This window comes from Huiozyma naganishii, chromosome 2 (assembly GCF_000348985.1).
Source record: "Huiozyma naganishii CBS 8797 chromosome 2, complete genome".
Lineage (NCBI taxonomy): Eukaryota > Fungi > Ascomycota > Saccharomycetes > Saccharomycetales > Saccharomycetaceae > Huiozyma > Huiozyma naganishii.
In genome coordinates, this window is record NC_035923.1 from 395,271 (window position 1) to 413,966 (window position 18,696).

Consider the following 18,696-nt stretch of genomic DNA (forward strand, 5'->3'; position numbering starts at 1 on the left):
GTGTTCCTGTGAACAGGAGAATGTTACAGAGAAGAAGTAGCGTCGAGTGCCTCTCAACACTCCATTCGACCGACCCTTATATACCGTTCCCTCGGGCGGCCACCGCAGCGTCTTCCGGTCGTCCGCGCAGAAGGCCAAGCGTCATCCACATCTGCCGCAATCCGGGAAAATCGTAGCACCGAGAAGGACGTGACGCTCCGCAGACGGAAGGGCTGTGCACTGCTCAAAAGGGGAGCAGCAGCGTCATTCATTCACCCGTCGGTCATCCACGCAGAAACTTCTGCGTTCTTCTTTCGCGGTGTGTGGGTGTGCGTGATGGCCCGCTCTTCAGATAAGAACGCGCGGTGCGTTCCGCGGGGAATGACGCCCGTTCCGTGGATATATTGATTGCACGCACGTGACTGCGCTGTGCAGTGAGTCCGCTCTTATTACACAGTTATACACACAGCGTGGTTTTCTCGCTTTAGGGGGGCCGGGCTCATGCTGACCACGCTACTTGAAAGTATACCCGATGATGGACTGTGTGGCCTTCAGTGCTTCGTACTTCACGCGGGAATCGCTGTGGTTGAGCAACTGCATGATGACCACTTTACCGTTCATTTTGTTGAGAACGTCCACGCTCTCGTCAGGAAGCAACTCGATTACGTGCGTGATGTCGTTCAACAGCACCTGTATCACCAGCCTATCCCTTGTCTTCTTGCCGTCCCTCTCGTTTGCTGTGTCGTCATCCGTCGTCGTCGTAGCGGTGGTCTGCGCCTCGATCAAAAGACTGATCAGTCTCTTGAACAGTTTCCAGTTATCCTGCTTGAATCTATCAATGTTGTCCACCCAGAATGAACTGTCCACATGCGGTGGCGTCCAGCTTATCAGCCTCGAATTTATCTCAGCTAAGTACTCATCAAAGGAGGTCAGTTCCTTGTACTCCGCCTCGAGGATTTCCCGCAGAGAAGCAATATCCTGCCGAAGTTCCTGGTCGGAGTACTTCCGCTCGCTGAGGCTGTCCAGCGTCGCGATCCCGTTCCCAAGCAAGATCAACTCCTTGATAAACGTCTTGTGGCCTCGAACGTGGCTCGAACAGCATTGCAACAGGATCCCAATGCAGACACGCGATATCTTCTCCTTGATAGTGATCTTCACAAGTCTCAAGAGACCCAGAAGCTCCTTCAAGTGCTTCGATTCCAATTCACTCGCAATGTCGCAGTTGAAAGTCAATAACCATACGAGCAGCAGGGAGTAGTACTGCAATTGGATCCCCAGGTTGTTCGAGTTCGTGTTCATCAGCACAGCGTTTGTAGCACCGCCGTTGGTCCCGGAACTGCGATTGCTGCCAATGATCTCAAACACGGTGGGGAGCACTTGCGACTCGTTCGCCCATACGAGACTCTTGTAACTCTGCACGGTGCACAGTTCTTGCAGCAACCGTATGCACACGTAACATGTGTCCATCTGCTTTGTGTTGGTCAAGATCCGTAGGAACTTCTCGTTGTTCAAGAACTGCTCAACGAGCTTATCGTTGGTGAGCCCGCGTTGGATCAGCAACGAGACTATATTGAAGGAAGAGATCAGCACGGTCTGCAAGTCGTCATTCGGCTTGAAGGAGACCGCGTACAACTCCACGAGCTGTTCAGGGTGGTCCCTGAAGTACTCGACCGTGTCGTCAGACACGGTGGCCCTCTGACAGGAGAGCAACTCGGAGACAAGATTCTGTGCGGATTTGATCGAATCGTTGTTGCTAGAGTTGCCCAATAGGTGGATCAGGGGCTCGACGACGTTCGCATCGACTTTCAACTGCGCAAGCTCCTCGTCAGAGGCGGAGCCCCTCACGAGCAGGTTCTCCAGCCGCTTCGCCACGGACGCATCCAGCTCGCTCAACTCCGAGGCCCGTGCCAGCGCATCCCACGCAACAGACCGCGACCTTATTATGCTGCGTATCTCACTGAAATGCGTGCTGTCCAGCAGAATCTTCCTGTTCCCAGTGCTCATCGTGTATTGGGATTCTCAGCGTGGGGAGGGTTGCACAGGGTACGCAAAGCGGTCTTATCCTGTCAAATTGCAGTATCTTTCTTTACAACTGGGTCCTTTGTCGCCTGTTTTTTTTTCCTAAATATCTTCCCGTCGTTGTTACTTTTGAACCGTATCGTGTGATAACTGTGCAAGAGGTCGAGGGCGAGTCTGTCAGTTCGGTTGCTTGGGATTGTCGGTTTGTGTCTTTGTTATGATTTGGGATGGATAAACTATACAATATATGTTCTATTAAAGGAGATGTAAGGGAGGGCTAGTAAAAGCCCTCGGTTCGGTTGTTTCATTAAGAGAGGGCGGGAGACGGGAGTATGGGAGTCACCGTGACTCGACTCCCCCTCAGCTCCGGCCGACTTTGTTTGTTGCCATTAGAGATAAATTTGAGTTGTGAGGGTATGCACCCCGACTTAGGAGGATTCCCTGTCGAACTCTTTGCTCATGTCGGCATCGTCGATGGCACCGCAGACGGTTTCACACATGATACCGGTGACCAAGTATGGGTCGATGTTGGAAGCCGGTCTACGGTCCTCGAAGTAGCCGTACCCCTCTCTTGCGACTGCTCTTGGGATTCTGATGGATGCGCCTCTGTTGGCGACACCTGCAGAGAAGGCGGTCATTGAGGCGGTCTCGTGTCTCCCCGTGAGCCTCAATTCGTTATCGGCACCGTACAACTTGATGTGTTCTAGATGTCTCTTGGACAATTTCTCGATCGCTTCGTCGATGTACTTCATCCCGCCTGGGGCTCTCATGTTCTTCGTGGAGACGTTAGTGTGGCACCCGGCACCGTTCCAGTCGCCCTTCAAAGGTTTTGGATGGAACGAGATCTTGACACCGAACTCCTCGGCGACTCTATGCAAGAAGTATCTTGCCATCCACAATTGGTCACCCATGGCGATCCCAGTACATGGACCGACTTGGAACTCCCATTGCGAGGGCATCACCTCCGCGTTGATCCCGGACAAGTTAATCCCCGCGTACAGACAGGCTCTGTAGTGAGCCTCGATGACGTCTCTTGCGTAGACTTTCCCAGCACCGACACCACAGTAGTAAGGTCCCTGTGGCGCAGGGAACCCGCCCTTTGGCCACCCGTAGACGTTGTCGTACATGTCGAACAGCGTGTACTCCTGTTCCAGCCCGAACCAGATCTCTTCGTCCTTGTGTGCGTTGAACAGCTTAGCGGCCTCGTGTCTGTGGTTGAACTTGTTTGGAGTGCCGTCGTTGTTGAAACACTCGGCAAGCACGACGATGTTGTCACCGCCTCTGAAGGGGTCAGGGTACAGAGCGACGGGCTTCAGGTAGATGTCCGAGTCGTGGCCTGGGGCCTGGTTGGTCGAGGACCCGTCGAAGTTCCACTCTGGGAGCTGTTCCACCGAGGTGATCTTCTTGTTCAGAGTTCTGCCCTTGGAACGCATGTTACCGGTCCCGTCGATCCACACGTACTCGGCGATAACTGAGCCCCTCTGGTCCAAATCGAGGAATTTCTGTAATATAGCAGTCTTTTGCATATGTTCTGTTTCAGCCATTTTTTGTGTGTATGTGTGGAGAAGGAGTTAGCTAAGTAGATACCGGAATCCAGTGAAGAAAGCTTGGTTCTTTGAGGGAAGACTGCAGAAACAAGACGAACCACCACCTCATCAGTCCGTCAATCCATCTATATATATATATACATATATATATATTTAGATAAGAAACCCACGATTGCAGTATACGTCTCGACATGCACAAAAAAAGATGCAAAAAAAGCAATTAAAGTCAGTCACTCAGAAACCCCGCACGGACCCACCGTCCCAATTCCTTATCTCTCGGTCAAAACAAACCGTCACCCACAGCGCGAGCGAGAGAGCGTTCGCAGCGGCGGTTCTCCCGCGCGCACTTCATTGCCCGCAACGGGTGACCCCCCCGCGGACAAAAAAGAAACGCGCGGCTGGGCGGGCGGGAGAAATTGCGGCAATTTCTCTCTGTGCTGGGAGCAGTCGGGGGCGCAGTGTGGGCTGCTCGGGGGGGGAGTCACACGTTATCGGGTGTGGGCGGGCGGGTTTCAATGTGCGCGTGTTGTGGGTGCCGGAGGGCTGGCCAGACGCGGAGGATTAGGGGACGGCGCGTTTGCAGCAGGAGGGAGTTTCTCCGAAGCCGTTGCCCCAAGTTCTCTTATCAGCGTGGGTGTTTACACTGTTTCCCGTTTGGGGGGGGAGTCATCTTCGTGTGTAGTGACGGTGGGTGCCCGCTTACCCGGACAGCCCCGGTTCCGACAGATCTTTTAACGTTTGTGGTAAAGAGATGGGTTTGACAGGGATTAAAATATTGATTTGTTCCCAGTAAACAACAACGAATTGTCTTTGAGGGGACCGTCCGCTGTTTGTGTCAGAGATCTCTCTGCATGGGTACTACAAAGAACCGTTTCTTGTCTTCTTATTTATATATATACACACATCTATGAGGGAAGGGGGGGGGGGCTATCGCGATGGGTCCGTATTCCCCCCTTGTTTTGCTGCCTCGTAGTCCTCCTTCGTATACCACTTGCCCAGTTCCCAGGAGGGTAGGTTCGCCATTGTCGCGGCACCCATCCAGCTTTGCAACTGTCTGTCCATCAGGTTTTGGTTGGCAAACGTGACCAGCTTGTACTGCGGGAACCGTATCGATAACTCTCTGATGATCCGGGACTCGATCCCATCAATCAGCGAGGCGGCACCCGTTATAATGACGTTTGTGAGTAAAGACGTGTACACTTGCTCCGGTGTGGTGATCCCACTCTTGGCACCCGCATTGGGCATCGCAGTGTTGTTACTGTTGTTAGCACCGTTGTGGTTCCCCGAGTTGTGCGACGTGGAGGAGTTCCCAGGTGTCTTGCTGGGGAGTGTCATTGACGCGCCCATGCTCCCCAGTGAGTTCGCAGTGCTTCCAAGAGAGCTTATACTCGCAGCGGCCTTCTTGATCGACTTCCCAATCAACTCACCGAGGCCGTCCTCCCTGTGGAACTTCTCGGAGACCCTTGATGGGTTGAACAGCGCCTCCGGGATCGCGTAACATTCTCTAGCAGTCAAAGGCACAGTCTTCCCCGTGGGTCTGTACAAGAAGTTCTTCGCCTGTTCAAGCGGGTTGTTAGTTTGGATCGTAGTAGGGCCCCCACCAAATTGCTGCATTTGCATCTGTTCATGTTGCCTTGCGAACATCTCCGCTTGCTCCCTGTAGAAAGTCTCCAACTCTGCAAGATCCTTGTCAGCGACTTCAAGCATCGACGCTTTGAAATCCTGAATCCACGTGTTCGCCTCGTACCACACCTGCAGCGATGACCCGGAACCTTCTTGATCTTGCCCCAATTTCTCGGACATCTTCGTCTTGGCCAAGTAGTCCAGGAACGCACCGCCGTACTTGGACCGCACGCACCCTGTACGCACAACAACACCATCGTACACCGGTGTAACGGTGCATCCGTTGGTACCGATATCGATAACCAAGGCGGAACTTTTCCCCATCGACAACGCAATGGCCAACGGCTCAATCACAAACTGGACCACGGGCACATTGAACCTGTAGAACGCCATGTCCATGTACCTCATCATCACGAGCCTCGCCCTCTCCGGTTTCGAAAACGCAGGCATCGTGACCACCAGCGGCACCTCGTTCGCCGTGCACTGCAGCACGCTTTCGTATATGTACCCCCACTGCTGCGCCAACGCGTCCCAATTGTACGGCACGTCGTTCTCGTCGAAAAGCGTGTACACCTCCGCACCAGCACCACTTTTCCCCATGCTCACCATCTCGTACTTGTCAAACACAAGCGTCTTGTCATCGCTCGATAGCTTGGCGTAACCGGACGGGATAACGCCCTCGGGCACCTCCTTGTTGCTGAACCCAGCAACGGTATGCGACGCCTCATGGTGAATCACCGCGCATCTTTTATCCGTAGTCATCTGCCCGACACAGACACAACCTCACACACGCACAAACGTACAAATGCCAATTACAGCAACTTCAACCGCAGCGTCCTTCGCTTTGTATATATGCAACTTTTCAACTTTCCAAATCAATTCCAAAAAAAATCTGGACGATCACGTGAAAAAAACAGACACCCATACATTAAATATTTTAAAAAGATCACGTGATTTAAATTTGTTAGCACGTGACCCAAAAATTAAAACACCCAGACATTTATTTTAATACTGTCACGTGAAAATAAAATAAAAGCCACGTAATCTCAAACACGTGATATTTTTAATAATTTTGATGTCTGGGTGTGTCATGTGTCACAAAAACCGTGGAAATTGAAGAATGAAAAAATTTTCTGAGAGGAACGTCGATGCCGTCGAGAGACGATGTGTAAGTAGTTTTGTAGATGTGTAAGTCGTGTTTGAGGTGTTGACAGAATAGGCTTCACTTTGTAGGGAAAAGGTCTTTTCTTGCACAGTTTCTTCATTTTTTGTCTTACCTTTGCCTCTTTGTATGATCAGGAGGGCAATTGGCCGTATTATACCACAAGTAACAGCGTCGAGGTCGAATCATATCAAGAGAGTCATGTCGGAGATTTCCAATGCCAATGCTGAGAAGCCCGCGGCCGCAGTGGCCCCGCAGGAGGGTGAGAAGAAGAATAAGAAGAGCTCGAAGAAGGCGTCGAAGCTGCAGGTGCAGCTGAAGACCCCCAAAGGGACGAAGGACTGGGCGGATACGGATATGGTCATTAGAGAGGCCATTTTTGAGACGCTGTCTGGTATCTTTAAGAGACACGGTGGGGTCACGATTGACACTCCAGTGTTTGAGTTGCGCGAGATTCTGTCTGGGAAATACGGTGAGGATTCGAAATTGATTTACAACCTTGAGGACCAAGGTGGTGAGTTGACGTCACTGCGTTACGATCTAACAGTGCCATTTGCTAGGTTCGTCGCGATGAACAACGTACAGAACATCAAGCGGTACCATATCGCGAAGGTGTACAGGAGGGACCAGCCGGCTATGACCAAGGGCAGAATGAGAGAATTTTACCAGTGTGACTTCGACGTCGCGGGTGCATACGAGGCACTTGTCCCGGATGCAGAGATCCTGTCCATCATCGTCGAGGGGCTAACCGCTCTCGGGATCAATGACTTCAAGATCAAACTCAACCACAGGAAGATCCTCGACGGGATATTTAAGATCGCAGGTGTCGCGGATGAGGACGTCAGGAAGATCTCCTCAGCGGTCGACAAACTGGACAAGAGCCCCTGGGAGGCAGTCAAGAGAGAAATGACCGAGGAGAAGGGACAGACGGAGGAAACAGACGGAAAGAATTGGGGGAGTACCGTCAAATTGAAGGGTTCCCTCAGCGAGGTCTACGAAAGCCTCGCCAAGGACGACGCCATTCTCAACAACGAGCTTGCAAAGCAGGGGCTCGACGAGATCAAGACGCTAATGGGCTACACTAGCGCCTTCAACATTGACCAATTCATCTCGTTCGACCTTTCGCTTGCTAGAGGGCTGGACTACTACACGGGGCTCATCTACGAGGCTGTTACGGAAGCCTCCGCTCCTCCAGAGAACGCAGTCGAATTGAAGAAGAAATCTAAGACCGCAGAGGACGCCTCAGAGTACGTGGGGGTCGGCTCGATTGCGGCCGGTGGTCGTTACGACAACCTTGTCAACATGTTCGCCAAGGCGTCCGGGAAAAACTCAGCACAGATCCCCTGTGTCGGGATCTCTTTTGGTGTCGAGAGACTGTTCTCGCTCATCAAGCAGAGAACACACTTGACAAACACCATCAAACCATCGTCCACACAGGTGTACATCATGGCATTCGGTGGTGGGAAGGACTGGACGGGTTACCTCCCTGAAAGAATGCAGGTCGCCAAACAACTCTGGACCGAGGGCATCGAAGCGGAGTACGTGTACAAATCAAAGGCCAACCCAAGAAAACAATTTGAAGCTGCCGAGAAATCGGGTGCCTCGATTGCCGTTATTTTGGGTAAGGAGGAATTCGCTGACGGCCAAGTCCGGATTAAGAGACTAGGTCCCGAGTTTGCCGACGACGATGGCGAACTCGTTCCCACTGCGAACATGGTCGAAACTGTCAAGGAGAAACTGCTTACTGCTCAGAAGGACGGTGTCAATGACGTCACCCGCTTGTTGAGAGGGTTATAATCAATAACGTAGCGTGTATACGAACAGTTTTCTTTTATAGAAAAACGCAACTACCTTGCCCATACCAACAAACTGGCAGAGCAGTATGAAAATAAGGAAATGGATGACAACAACCAATTCTTAGACAATAAACGAGCACTATCCGTCTGCTTAAAAGAGAAAACTCAAAGTGTGAATATTAAAGAATGTACGCAGTTATCTGTATCAGTATTTTTTTTTACATAAATGAGGACCTCACAACACCCTTGCCAGTATCTTGGACCATATCGTTGAGTCCTTCTCCCAAGTCAGTCGTGTAATCATCAATTTTGTCCTCCACTGAGTCCCAATGACGTTCCATACGTCTAGAGGCCTTCCTAAACAAGTTGTTTGTTAAACTGTACCTCTTCGGAGTAGACGGAGAACTCTTCTTCAAAATATCATTCGTTAGGGAGTATCTCTTAGTCGAATCGGCCCTGTTTAAGCCACGGTTCGTATTGCTCTCTCCACCGCCAAAAACTCCGACCGCCGGCAGGAGTACCGGAGATTGACCACTATTGAATTGGCGCAATTTGACCGCAAACAGGTCGCTTATCTGTTTTTCAGTAATATACCCTGTCCCCCTCATCCACTGTAACGAATTAACCTGAGGTCGGTTAGGTAAAGAAGCATCGGCGGAGAAGATAATATCAGAATTACTTGGCACTTTTGTAATTTGATCCTCCGCAAAAATCGATAAAAGAGAGGCATGGTATCTGCCATTTCGTACCAGTATTTCTCCTGTATTGAGTATGGAGCTGTCTCTGATCCCGTCCAGCGATGAGGGATGTTGTAGAGTATTTATTAGCTTCATGTCAGGTAGGGAAAGGATTTTTAAGCTCCCATCAGTCAGCAGAAGCACAAATACGCTAATTTTCGTTGAACCATTGTTAGTCCGTGTGGAACAAACTCCAGCGTCGCGAATAGGAACATCAAAGCTCTTCACAGTCTTTTTGGTTTTACCGACCCGGAAGAGACAGAGATCTTTTGCACCCAAAGCAATAATATATCCGTTGATCATTGGGCCCTGGACTAACTTAGACATGACCCACATTGTGGCATCGCAACTGTCAGATGTTATTTCATTGAGTGTACAGATTTTTTTCACGCCTCCTGGCACTATGTTTTGAATTGCTTTAACGTAATCTTGCCTAAAGCTATCCTTATGGGGGAGCACTTTGAAAACGGCGATGCTTCCAGTATTGGTACCACAAAGTAGTAGTATACTTGAGTAATTATCTTCTCCACACACCATAATGGAGAAATTGAGTGATGTAACATAGTTGCTTGTCTTGAGGTCATTCAACTCTTTCAACCTTTTATCGAATATTACTTCTGAGTTTCGTTGGTCAATGACTATCAGGGAGGAATCATCATAGGAAATCGCAAGAAACTCGATGTTGCTGATACACAACGCAGTCACATTTCTTTTCTGGGATTTGATTGCTATCTGGGGCATGAATCCAAATTTAAGTTGCAAAGGTGCTCTGTCACTGACATCAACAACAGATGCTGTGAAATCGTTCAACGAAAACCGCCGAAATTTTGTGGCCAATTTCTCATCTTGAAACCCATCGTCAACACTGTAATACTCGTTATCACCAAACTTATACACAACAACATCCCCTGTTTTAATCGCTACTGCCATCGATAAATTCTCAGGTGAAAAAGAAATCATTTCAACACTTTTGGAATGGGCAGCGTTCAAAACATCTGCAGCATTTACCTCAAAGACAGTGTTATTGTCTCCAACACCTATCATGGTATTCCAGATACGCACAGACCCGTTCGAGTGGCCCGTAAATAACAGCGAGGAGGATTTCTTTCTGACTGGGACAACCTTTTTCGACGGTATGCCGCCCGTTAGAACGCAAGTTGAAGGTGGAGCGACGGCGGTCATATTCAGCCACGATTCTTCGGAAATGGAAACACCATATACTAGTGTTGAAATAGGTCTTACCCAGTCTAGCCCCTGTGGAAATAGGGATGTTGTACTTGCAAAGACCCCAATAGGATAAAATAATGTTTCTATTTCACCGTTTTCCAGTAAAACGGAAATAACTTTTGGATCGTGGGCCCCATTAAAAAAAGGCGAAGATGTAGCCATGGGTAGAATGTCTTTTACAGGGGAGCTGTTGAGGATGGGGAACAATTTCTGTCTCTTAGCGTTGATGAAATAGTTACTCACACTCTCATAAGAGTTTAAAGAGTAGAGCGGCGTTTTCCCAAAATCCATTAGTGTTAAACTTTGACTATTACTGTCTGTATCAGAAGGCCCGTTTGCAATCAGCAAGGCCGTATACTCACTATCCCTTTCGCACAACCATGTCGCCTTTTTTATATGTGGTAGAGACGGTATTACGTCTTTCGATTGTAGCCCTGGGACTGGAATATTTATGCCATCATCAAACAAAGTTCTAGCTTCTATTAGGGTCCCAGTATTTGCATCCCAAAATACCAAAGAGTTATCGCTGTGTATGGTAAGTATAAAGAGAGAGTTCGGATGAAACAATGATTGAATGACTTTAGGCGTTCTCTTGATTTTCACATTAGTGGAGTAGTCACCACCAGGTGCAAAGGGCGGTATGTTGTAAATAAAATGCTGTTTTATCTTCCTCTCCGTTAAGGAGTATGTCATCGATACATGGCTGTACGATATCAAAATAGTGTTCAGGTCTCTTGGATTCCATTGTAGCGAAATCACTTTGGAGCTTTTACTCTCTTTGAAAAACTTGATTACTTGCCAGTTTTTCACAATGTAGTTCGATAGTGTACATTCTGCAACGTCGTATGGTATCACAGTGCCATCTTCCAACCCCAATAAAATCCACGTTAACATGGGGTCGGTTGCAATGCAGGACACACTGGCAGGTAGTAAGCTAGACTTCAAGAAGGTCTTGGATTCCAATGATATTGTAATAATCCTATCTTTTGTGTCAACAAGTGTTAAGTAACGACCATTTACAAACACCATTTCTCTCGCCTGCGCCTCTCGATCTGTATTCAGCTTTACGTCTATTTGCTGTTGGCCAAAAATGTGAATCTCTCCTGCATCGGTCGCAGCGGCCATTAACCCCTGAACACTGTCATAAGCAAGTTTGATAACTTTCCCTCTAAGCCCGTACTGATTAACCGCAACAACTTTGAGTAAACCAGCCAAAGTACGGTCAGAACTATCTTCACCTCCGGTTATGGTCTCCGATGCTTTCCTTATTGTCTTTTCTGAGAATCTCCCCACTTTAAACATCTTGGATATGGGACTAAGGTCCCTTTTGTCTACCATCTTAATTAGTCTAGTAGGCTATAAAGTGCTGTCTCAGACCAAGCTAACTTGGCATACTACTTTCAGAAGCGCCTCTTAATCGGTGAGTGTAAACCTCAACTAGGACCCTTGTTCAACATTTGACAAACTAGTGCCAAATCGCAAATTAAACGAAAAAAAACAAAACAAACTGAAATAAACAAACAAACAAACGAATGAATGAATGAATGAGTAAGAGAGTATTGGCGCCAGTCCAGTAACAATGTTAATTTTATGTAGGCGATAAATAGTTGGGTACTTGTAACTGTTCTCTTCAAACCATAGGGATCGGGGTCTTGCCTTTTCTTCTTATTCATTTTATTATTATATTTGCCATAAAGTCAGTGTATTGATTTCGTCCCGGCCGGCTTTCGTGACAATTTGCTTTTGGGTTTCTGCTTCTCCCCACGTTCAATATTTCTGTGTTTCGAGGGCCCGCTGGGCTCCATACCCGTAGATTTGACAGTCGTTTTTCTCTTCGATGGGTCCGCAGAAAGAACGGCTTTGCTCTGTGGCTGCCGTGTAGCGGATCTCCTTTGAGTTAATTTCTTCTTTCCATTGTCTAATTTAGAATCTGGCCTGCTACTTTTAAGAGCCTTAACACTCTTGGTAAGTTTTTGACGCTGGTTAGTCTTCGTGGGTTGTTTTCTCTTCAAAGTACGTTGTTCAGAAGGTGTGTTTTCGGTTATAGACGCAGACGATTCCGCATTTTCCCATATATCGCCGGTTAAAATGTGCACTTCGTTTTCAGTCAAGTCCTCTACGCTACTCAGTTCCTCTTCTCGTTGTAAAAATGGCCCGATCCACTCCCTTTCTTGCGTCGCAAATGGATTTTCCCGGTTCAAAACAAAATCTCTATCCAACATTCTATCAAAATCAGTCTTTTCTACCTTGGTAATCAGATTGATTAATGCATGTTCAGCCTTCAAGGCAGTAAAACGTAATGTTCTCGGGACATCAGTGGACTCAACCAAACGAAAGAAACCATCCATTTCAATTTTTAATTCGTTTATATTAGCAAAATCACCAGTCTGACATCTCACTATGCTTTTAGACGGTTTACCGTCTTTTAAATATGTTTCCAGTGTCTTGAACTGCTCAGTTTGGAGAAATGGTCCCAGTATAAATTTTTGGATGCAGTACACTTCTCTATTAGTCACTATACTTTTTATTTTCTCCTCTACTTCGCGTAAAGAGAGTATTTTTGCATCCCGTTCGCAAACTAGATCTGTCAGTTTCTGGATTTTTTGTAGATCGTGTAATAAGATATCAATAAACTCAAGCCTGTTCTCAATCTCCTTGTCTGTTAAAAGGTTGTATGAAAGATCAATAACTTCACTGGGAAGCGAAATAAGAGGCGCACCCTCGTTATTTTCTCTTTTGAGAGCCCAATATTTGCAGATCTGTACACTTACTGCAGTCGAAATTTGTTTATGTCCAATGGAATTGAAACTCAATACACACCTTTGTAGGGTTTCAGAAAATGCTTGAGGGATAATTATTTTTTCATTTGGATGAACATCGCTCTGTCTTGTGCTGGAATAAAAGTTTCTTAAGTCTGCAATTGCAGCTTTGTAAGTGGAAGATGGAGATGCACAGTGTCTATCGCAGAAGCTTTCCAAGGATCGTTCACCATTGTTCAATGCCATCTCGGCAAGTGAACCTGTAACAAGCGGCGTCATGTCGAGACCAACACGCCTTGCACAACTAACATGATAAGCAACAAAACAGTTTCTATTACAGCACTGTATACAAGCGCCTGTTCGCTGCTTGCAAAGGTAGCAGTTTAGTCTCCAACGCGATAAGGGTATTCGATCGATGCCCTCTATGGGCTCTGCATAGTGCCAATTCCCAAAACAGAGTTCGTTGATCCAAACTGCACATGAAACGTGAACCCAGCTACCACACGTGCTTTGTTTCAAAGCACCCCCTACTTCAGGACACACTGCACAGCGGGGTCTTTTTGACTCAAACTTTCCCTGTAGGCAAGCTCTGCAAAGCCAGGGCCCCGTAGGAATGAAAATCACACCATAACAATCCTGATGCACTGCAAGATTGCAACAATCACAAAAGACAATTGTGTTGTGCGTGGTCTCAACACCATTGCATATGGAACAAAGTTGATCTATGGTTGGTGGGGGTGGGGGTAATGTGGGCACATGTGACTGCGTAATTGCGTACCGTATCTCCAAAATAGTCAAAAGGATTTCAAATTGAAGATCGGTCAAAGTTAGGGTGGGGAATTGTTTGCGTAAATATTGCATATACAGATAATCCTGCTCGTCCATATCATAGAGTGTTTTTATGCGGGTCAAAGTTGGTTCAATGATTTTCAGAGCATCCATATCAGGTAATATTTTCCTTTGATATAGTTTTGCTTTGTATGCTGTTCCCTCCTGTGGACCTTCAATTCTTACTATGCGATTAATCTCTGATTTAGGACTTGGCTTCCATTTCTTTTTGTGAGAGAGATGTGCGTTTTTCTTTTCCTTTAACTTCCATAATTCAGTGGTGCATTTATGATAAGAGGAAAGTGGCTGTTCGATAATCAAAGGCTCTGTCGTCACTTTCCCATTAAAGATGAGCTGTTTGACTTGCGGTGGATGTCGTATTAAATCGGCCACCTCTTTAGTGCTGGATATACCGCTCGAATTGCAATGGCCATCGATAATGGGAAGCAACGTGTCTTCCTCCAACAGTGGGTAGAAATCTCTATATTGCTTCTCCTCCCTCAGTTTTGGACCATCGTCATTGGTGTTCCCAACAGATGCCATTTGGTACTTCTTTCTGTGTGTATCGGCGATAATGACTACTGAAAAATCAGTTGTTTATACCTCTTTCTTTTTAAGGTCAAAAAAATAAAAAGTTCAAACAACAAAATACTGGAACTTTGGTAGATGATCTACGTAAAGGAAATAAAAATGTAAAATACACAAAACACTTCCATTTAACATTACCAAATTACAAACGTAGTTATGCCCAATAGCTATATATGCAGAAACAGATCAGCATATTCTAGAGGAATAGATGAAACTGATTATTCTAAGATGCCTGCGAGGGAGGAATAATGTCCTCATATTTTGGGGGGGATGCTGTTGCCTTAGCCTGTTTCATACTAAATCCCTTCTTGAAGATGGACTTCGTATTTCCACTCGGGTGCAAATTTTCATGAGAACGATGCCAGAAGTTTTCCAAATATTTAGGTTTCCCGTCGAAAATCCTGCTCTGTGGTGCGGTGAGGGCTTCCTCGAAGGTGGGCAATCTTTCCCCCTTTGGCTCGTAGTACGTCTCACCTTCTCTTTCATAAGTGGGTAGCTTTAGGTTTCCTCAAGGCACATTTCCGATATCAAGTATATTGGTGTGTTGATGACAACTTCGTATTGCTTCATTTCATTGTTCTCGCCAGGTTTGTTTACTCTTAAAATGATTTCCAGTTTGTGTTTGCACTTGATGTTGCGGAAATGTGTGCTGTCCAGATACAGCCCTCTCCTTAACTTGTTCTTTCTGACTTCAATACGCCCAACGTTTGGCTCATGTGGTAAGCTCAATTTGGACTTTACTGAGGTATCTTTAGGGAAAGAAGTCTTATCATTCTCAGACGACCCACTGAATTTGTTACTGTTGAAGAAAAATTGAATGAGGCCGTTTTTACGAGATTCAGATTCCTGGTGTGTAGTAGGAGGCGCCTGCTCTGCATAGTATGAGTCGATCCCATACGGCCTGAAGTTCTTATCTAAAATGTCCTCTTGTTCCTCTGAAAATTTGGGGAACTCTAATTCAGTCTCGATCTTCAACGGGTCGATGAGGTTTTGGTGGCATCCTGTCTGCGCATCGTATACTTTGTTAAAAGACAGTAAGTTATTGTCTAAAGTGTTCAGAACGGTATCTTCCCTCAAAGCCCTGGACCCCCTGTTCTTGGTCCTCAGTTCGTACAATATCACCATCCTTTCCTTCTGTCTCTTGGATAAAAATATGTGGTAGTACGAACTGTTCGTGTCCCTTAAACATTTATCAGTTTCTTTGAATTGGAATTTGTTGGTCTTGTTGGAGATTGTAATCTTTTCTGTGACACAAACGGCAACTTTGTTCACCTGGACATCTTTTATTAGTGGGGTTAACTTTATTTCGATTGGAATTTTAGATCCTAGGGGGATGAACTTGTGAGGTACGACGATCTCGTACGCCAGAGCACCGCCCCACACTTTGTTAATATAGACTGGTTTATCTGCCGTGGATACCGATATTTGAGGAGGAGTTCTTACTACGTTAATTGGGTATTCAAGGTATATCTCCTTTGGGGAAAGATGTTGGAAAGCGCTTTGTGCGGATGCTGGCGAGTTGCCGCCATATACGAATGACGGATCTGTTATATCTACCGAGGTGGGAATATTAGTACTACTATCGTTATCCTTTGCAACGTGGCCGGCGTCTTCTTGACCGAACGCCACCACTACGGTGTCAGCATTGCTGGTCTTTCTATGCAGATGATTTTTAACTTTCTTGAAAATGGACTTGCTGTTCTGTGATTCTGTGCGCGAGTTGTTGTTCGCGACTGAATCATACGATGTTGATAAGGGTGAGCTGCTTGTATCAGAACCCTTGCCGTTTATATTTATCTTTGAGAGGTAGGAGCCCGATTTTTTCTGAGAGGTATCTGGTTCCTTCACGACGGCGGCTATTCTCAAACAGTACTCCACTTTCGCTGACGGGTAAAACAGTGTCTCAGGGATTCTGTTGTTGAAAATAATGGGGACAAGGTATATGTACTCCCCTGGTTTCATCCACCCGCTTTTGCTGTACCCTGACCCAATCTTTTCAAACAATTCCCTTCTGAATTGTTCATCCGTGATGTACGTTCTGTCCGATCTTTGCTTATTTTTCCAAAATCTGAAATTTCTAATCCTTTGGAAATTCTCGTTGGTTTGGTCCAGTGACGAGACGTCCGTTGGGATGAAAAGGTTGTAGTTTGCTGCGTTTAGCTGCCAATCCATCTCGCTTACTTTGTAGGATTCTTTGTTGGTAATCTTCAGCGGTGGAGCACCGTCCGCCCACTCGGTCTGGACTCGGGAGCACAGTTCGAGTTCCACCGTGGAGAGGGGCACCTCCTTCTTGAGTGAGATGACCACTGCGATTTTGAAGTGAGCCATGGAGCTGTTGACCTCCACTGGCTGTGGAGCACTGTTTGGGATGGAACCTGCCGTTGAGCGGGACATGATCGAGCTGCACCTCCTCCTGGACCCGTTTATGCTGCTTGACGAGTCGTTGATGTTATCCAGCTGCTGCCACTCGTTGATATCGGCGAGGTCACTACCGACGTCGTCACTTAGTACCGTATCCGAGTCGCCGTTCTCGCTGGTGAGTAGAGCAGTCGTCGTGTCCTCTGAGTGTGTCTCTGCCCCTGAACGTCTATGCGCGTTGATTCTCTCCAGGTACTCGTCCTCGTTGTTGGAGATTGTGGGCAAGAATACGGCGTTGCTGCTGGTAGCGACTGAGATTGCCATCCCCGCGGCGTGGTCGTGGTACAGTTGTGTTCTCGGTAGAAACCCGTTCGAGGAAAGGTACTTCTCCGTGATCTCTCTTCTCAGCTTGCCTGGTCGCTTGAACGCAGTCTCCTCTATCGCGAGGGACCCTATGCAGCTCTTCCCGTGTGAGATCGGGATCTGCAGACTCGTCGCCGCCTGGCTGGATCGCACACTGCTGTGTCTTCTTGTGAGTTCCGTGGGGAAGAGCAGCCTGTAATCCGAGCTTGCGGACGAGCTCCTCCTCATCATTGTTGAGTAGACGTAGTTATTCTTGTTCCCAGCAGGGTTTTCGAAGAAGATCGAGCTTGATCGCGGGGACGTAGGCATCTGCCCCGGCGACGTCACCCTCGTGGGCCAACTTTGCATGTTCCCAGCACCGGCACCCGCCGTTGCTACTGGGTTCCCCAGACTCATTCTTCTTGTACTGAATGGGTAACTGGAACGGTACACCAGCGAGGACGACGCCGTGTCTGTGGAGTTGGCACTTGTCTCCAGCCCATCCTTCCATGAACAGGAGCTATCCTGCTCCATAATCACATCTGGGACCGCATTCATATAGTCTGTGTTAGCCATGCTAGTGTACATGTACCTGTATGAGTGCTTATGATATAACGCGTATCTCCCAATAAGTGCAAAAACGTAGATACAGGTTAAGGATCACGAAGATAATCTCTGCCTTTCTCTTGTTTTACGGTCAAGATATATACCGCAGATGGGGGGGGGGACAACAAATAAGATCAGACGGCTAATAAAGAAGCGAAGAACAAGAAACCCGGGGAAAACTATCGGGGGTTCGGCATTTCCCATAGCAAGTGAAGAAGAAGAAGAAGAAGAAGAAGAAGAAAAATATATATCTACAATAGGGATGCCCCATACGGCTCGCGAGATACGCTGGGAACGTAGGGGGAAGGAGTACAGGGAGTCGACAAACAGAGAACTGGCAGTGACCAGCGCTACTTTCGCAAGTTCTGAAGTGCAGAAAGGGATACACGAGCGCAGCCCTCGGCCGGCCCCGGCTCCTTAGCTCATCGCGGAGCCTACGAATGACAGCGGCAGGTGCATCCCTCAATAGGAGACCGTGAGCGTGTGTATGATGCGTATGTGACACACGCATACACACGCTCGATCATTCTTGCTTACCTCATGGGGGGCTGTAGCCGGTTGGTGGTTAGTACCGCTGGCGCCTGTCGCTGGCACTCGGGGAGCTTAAAGTCCGTTCGTGCTCCGGGCTGGCCGGTGCTTGCGACTACGTGTTCTGCGGTCACCGGCGTCCGTATCTCCGTGTTCGCGGTAAATAATAGGGTGCTATTAGGAGAGGTGCGCTGCGGGGGTTTCTCCGGGCAGAGTGCGCCCTCCGCTTTTGGGGTTGGGGGGAGCCTGGGGTAGTTTGGGCGGGGTGTGTGGGTGCAGCGCGTTGATCCGTGTCACGTGACTGTGGGGAGGTGTTCGAGACGCGTGCGTGCCTCTTACGCGGGTGAGCGTGGATCTGCTCTGTCTCTCCTGCTGGCAGTCACAGAAGCTTGACAGCGCGAGAGTGCTCTACTCTCTCTCTGGTAAATATGTATTGTATGTAGTGTGGAACGGGTGCTTGGTGGTTGCCCCGCCTTCAGCACGACCTGTTGCATCGTGGTAAAGGAGAACTGGATTGAGAGAACATGTACAGGAGAGTGTTTTGAGATGCACTAGGAGCCTCTGCCCCAGTAGGTGCTATTAGGTGACACTGGGTGG

The 18,696-nt window shown here is 47.8% G+C and overlaps 7 protein-coding genes across 7 annotated transcripts; 1 reads left to right on the top strand and 6 right to left on the bottom strand.

The window, feature by feature from the left end:
* Positions 1-492: 492 nt before the first annotated feature.
* Positions 493-1,983, bottom strand: VMA13 (H(+)-transporting V1 sector ATPase subunit H; the record flags this gene model as incomplete). The annotated part of the gene is made up of 1 exon (XM_022611494.1): positions 493-1,983. The coding sequence occupies one exon, from the start codon at positions 1,981-1,983 to the stop codon at positions 493-495; it is 1,491 nt and encodes a 496-aa protein (XP_022462897.1).
* Positions 1,984-2,426: 443 nt separating this feature from the next.
* GLN1 (glutamate--ammonia ligase) lies at positions 2,427-3,542 on the bottom strand (the record flags this gene model as incomplete). The annotated part of the gene is made up of 1 exon (XM_022611495.1): positions 2,427-3,542. The coding sequence occupies one exon, from the start codon at positions 3,540-3,542 to the stop codon at positions 2,427-2,429; it is 1,116 nt and encodes a 371-aa protein (XP_022462898.1).
* Positions 3,543-4,472: 930 nt separating this feature from the next.
* ARP7 (Arp7p) lies at positions 4,473-5,930 on the bottom strand (the record flags this gene model as incomplete). Its single annotated transcript, XM_022611496.1, has 1 exon — positions 4,473-5,930. The coding sequence occupies one exon, from the start codon at positions 5,928-5,930 to the stop codon at positions 4,473-4,475; it is 1,458 nt and encodes a 485-aa protein (XP_022462899.1).
* Positions 5,931-6,459: 529 nt separating this feature from the next.
* HTS1 (histidine--tRNA ligase) lies at positions 6,460-8,127 on the top strand (the record flags this gene model as incomplete). Its single annotated transcript, XM_022611497.1, has 1 exon — positions 6,460-8,127. The coding sequence occupies one exon, from the start codon at positions 6,460-6,462 to the stop codon at positions 8,125-8,127; it is 1,668 nt and encodes a 555-aa protein (XP_022462900.1).
* A 217-nt stretch (positions 8,128-8,344) lies between these two features.
* Positions 8,345-11,428, bottom strand: SRO7 (Rab GTPase-binding protein SRO7; the record flags this gene model as incomplete). Its single annotated transcript, XM_022611498.1, has 1 exon — positions 8,345-11,428. The coding sequence occupies one exon, from the start codon at positions 11,426-11,428 to the stop codon at positions 8,345-8,347; it is 3,084 nt and encodes a 1,027-aa protein (XP_022462901.1).
* Positions 11,429-11,787: 359 nt separating this feature from the next.
* On the bottom strand, positions 11,788-14,220 carry NTO1 (Nto1p; the record flags this gene model as incomplete). The annotated part of the gene is made up of 1 exon (XM_022611499.1): positions 11,788-14,220. The coding sequence occupies one exon, from the start codon at positions 14,218-14,220 to the stop codon at positions 11,788-11,790; it is 2,433 nt and encodes an 810-aa protein (XP_022462902.1).
* A 543-nt stretch (positions 14,221-14,763) lies between these two features.
* CSR2 (Csr2p) lies at positions 14,764-17,553 on the bottom strand (the record flags this gene model as incomplete). Its single annotated transcript, XM_022611500.1, has 1 exon — positions 14,764-17,553. One exon carries the CDS (start codon positions 17,551-17,553, stop codon positions 14,764-14,766), a length of 2,790 nt encoding a protein of 929 aa, XP_022462903.1.
* Between the last annotated feature and the right edge of the window lie 1,143 nt (positions 17,554-18,696).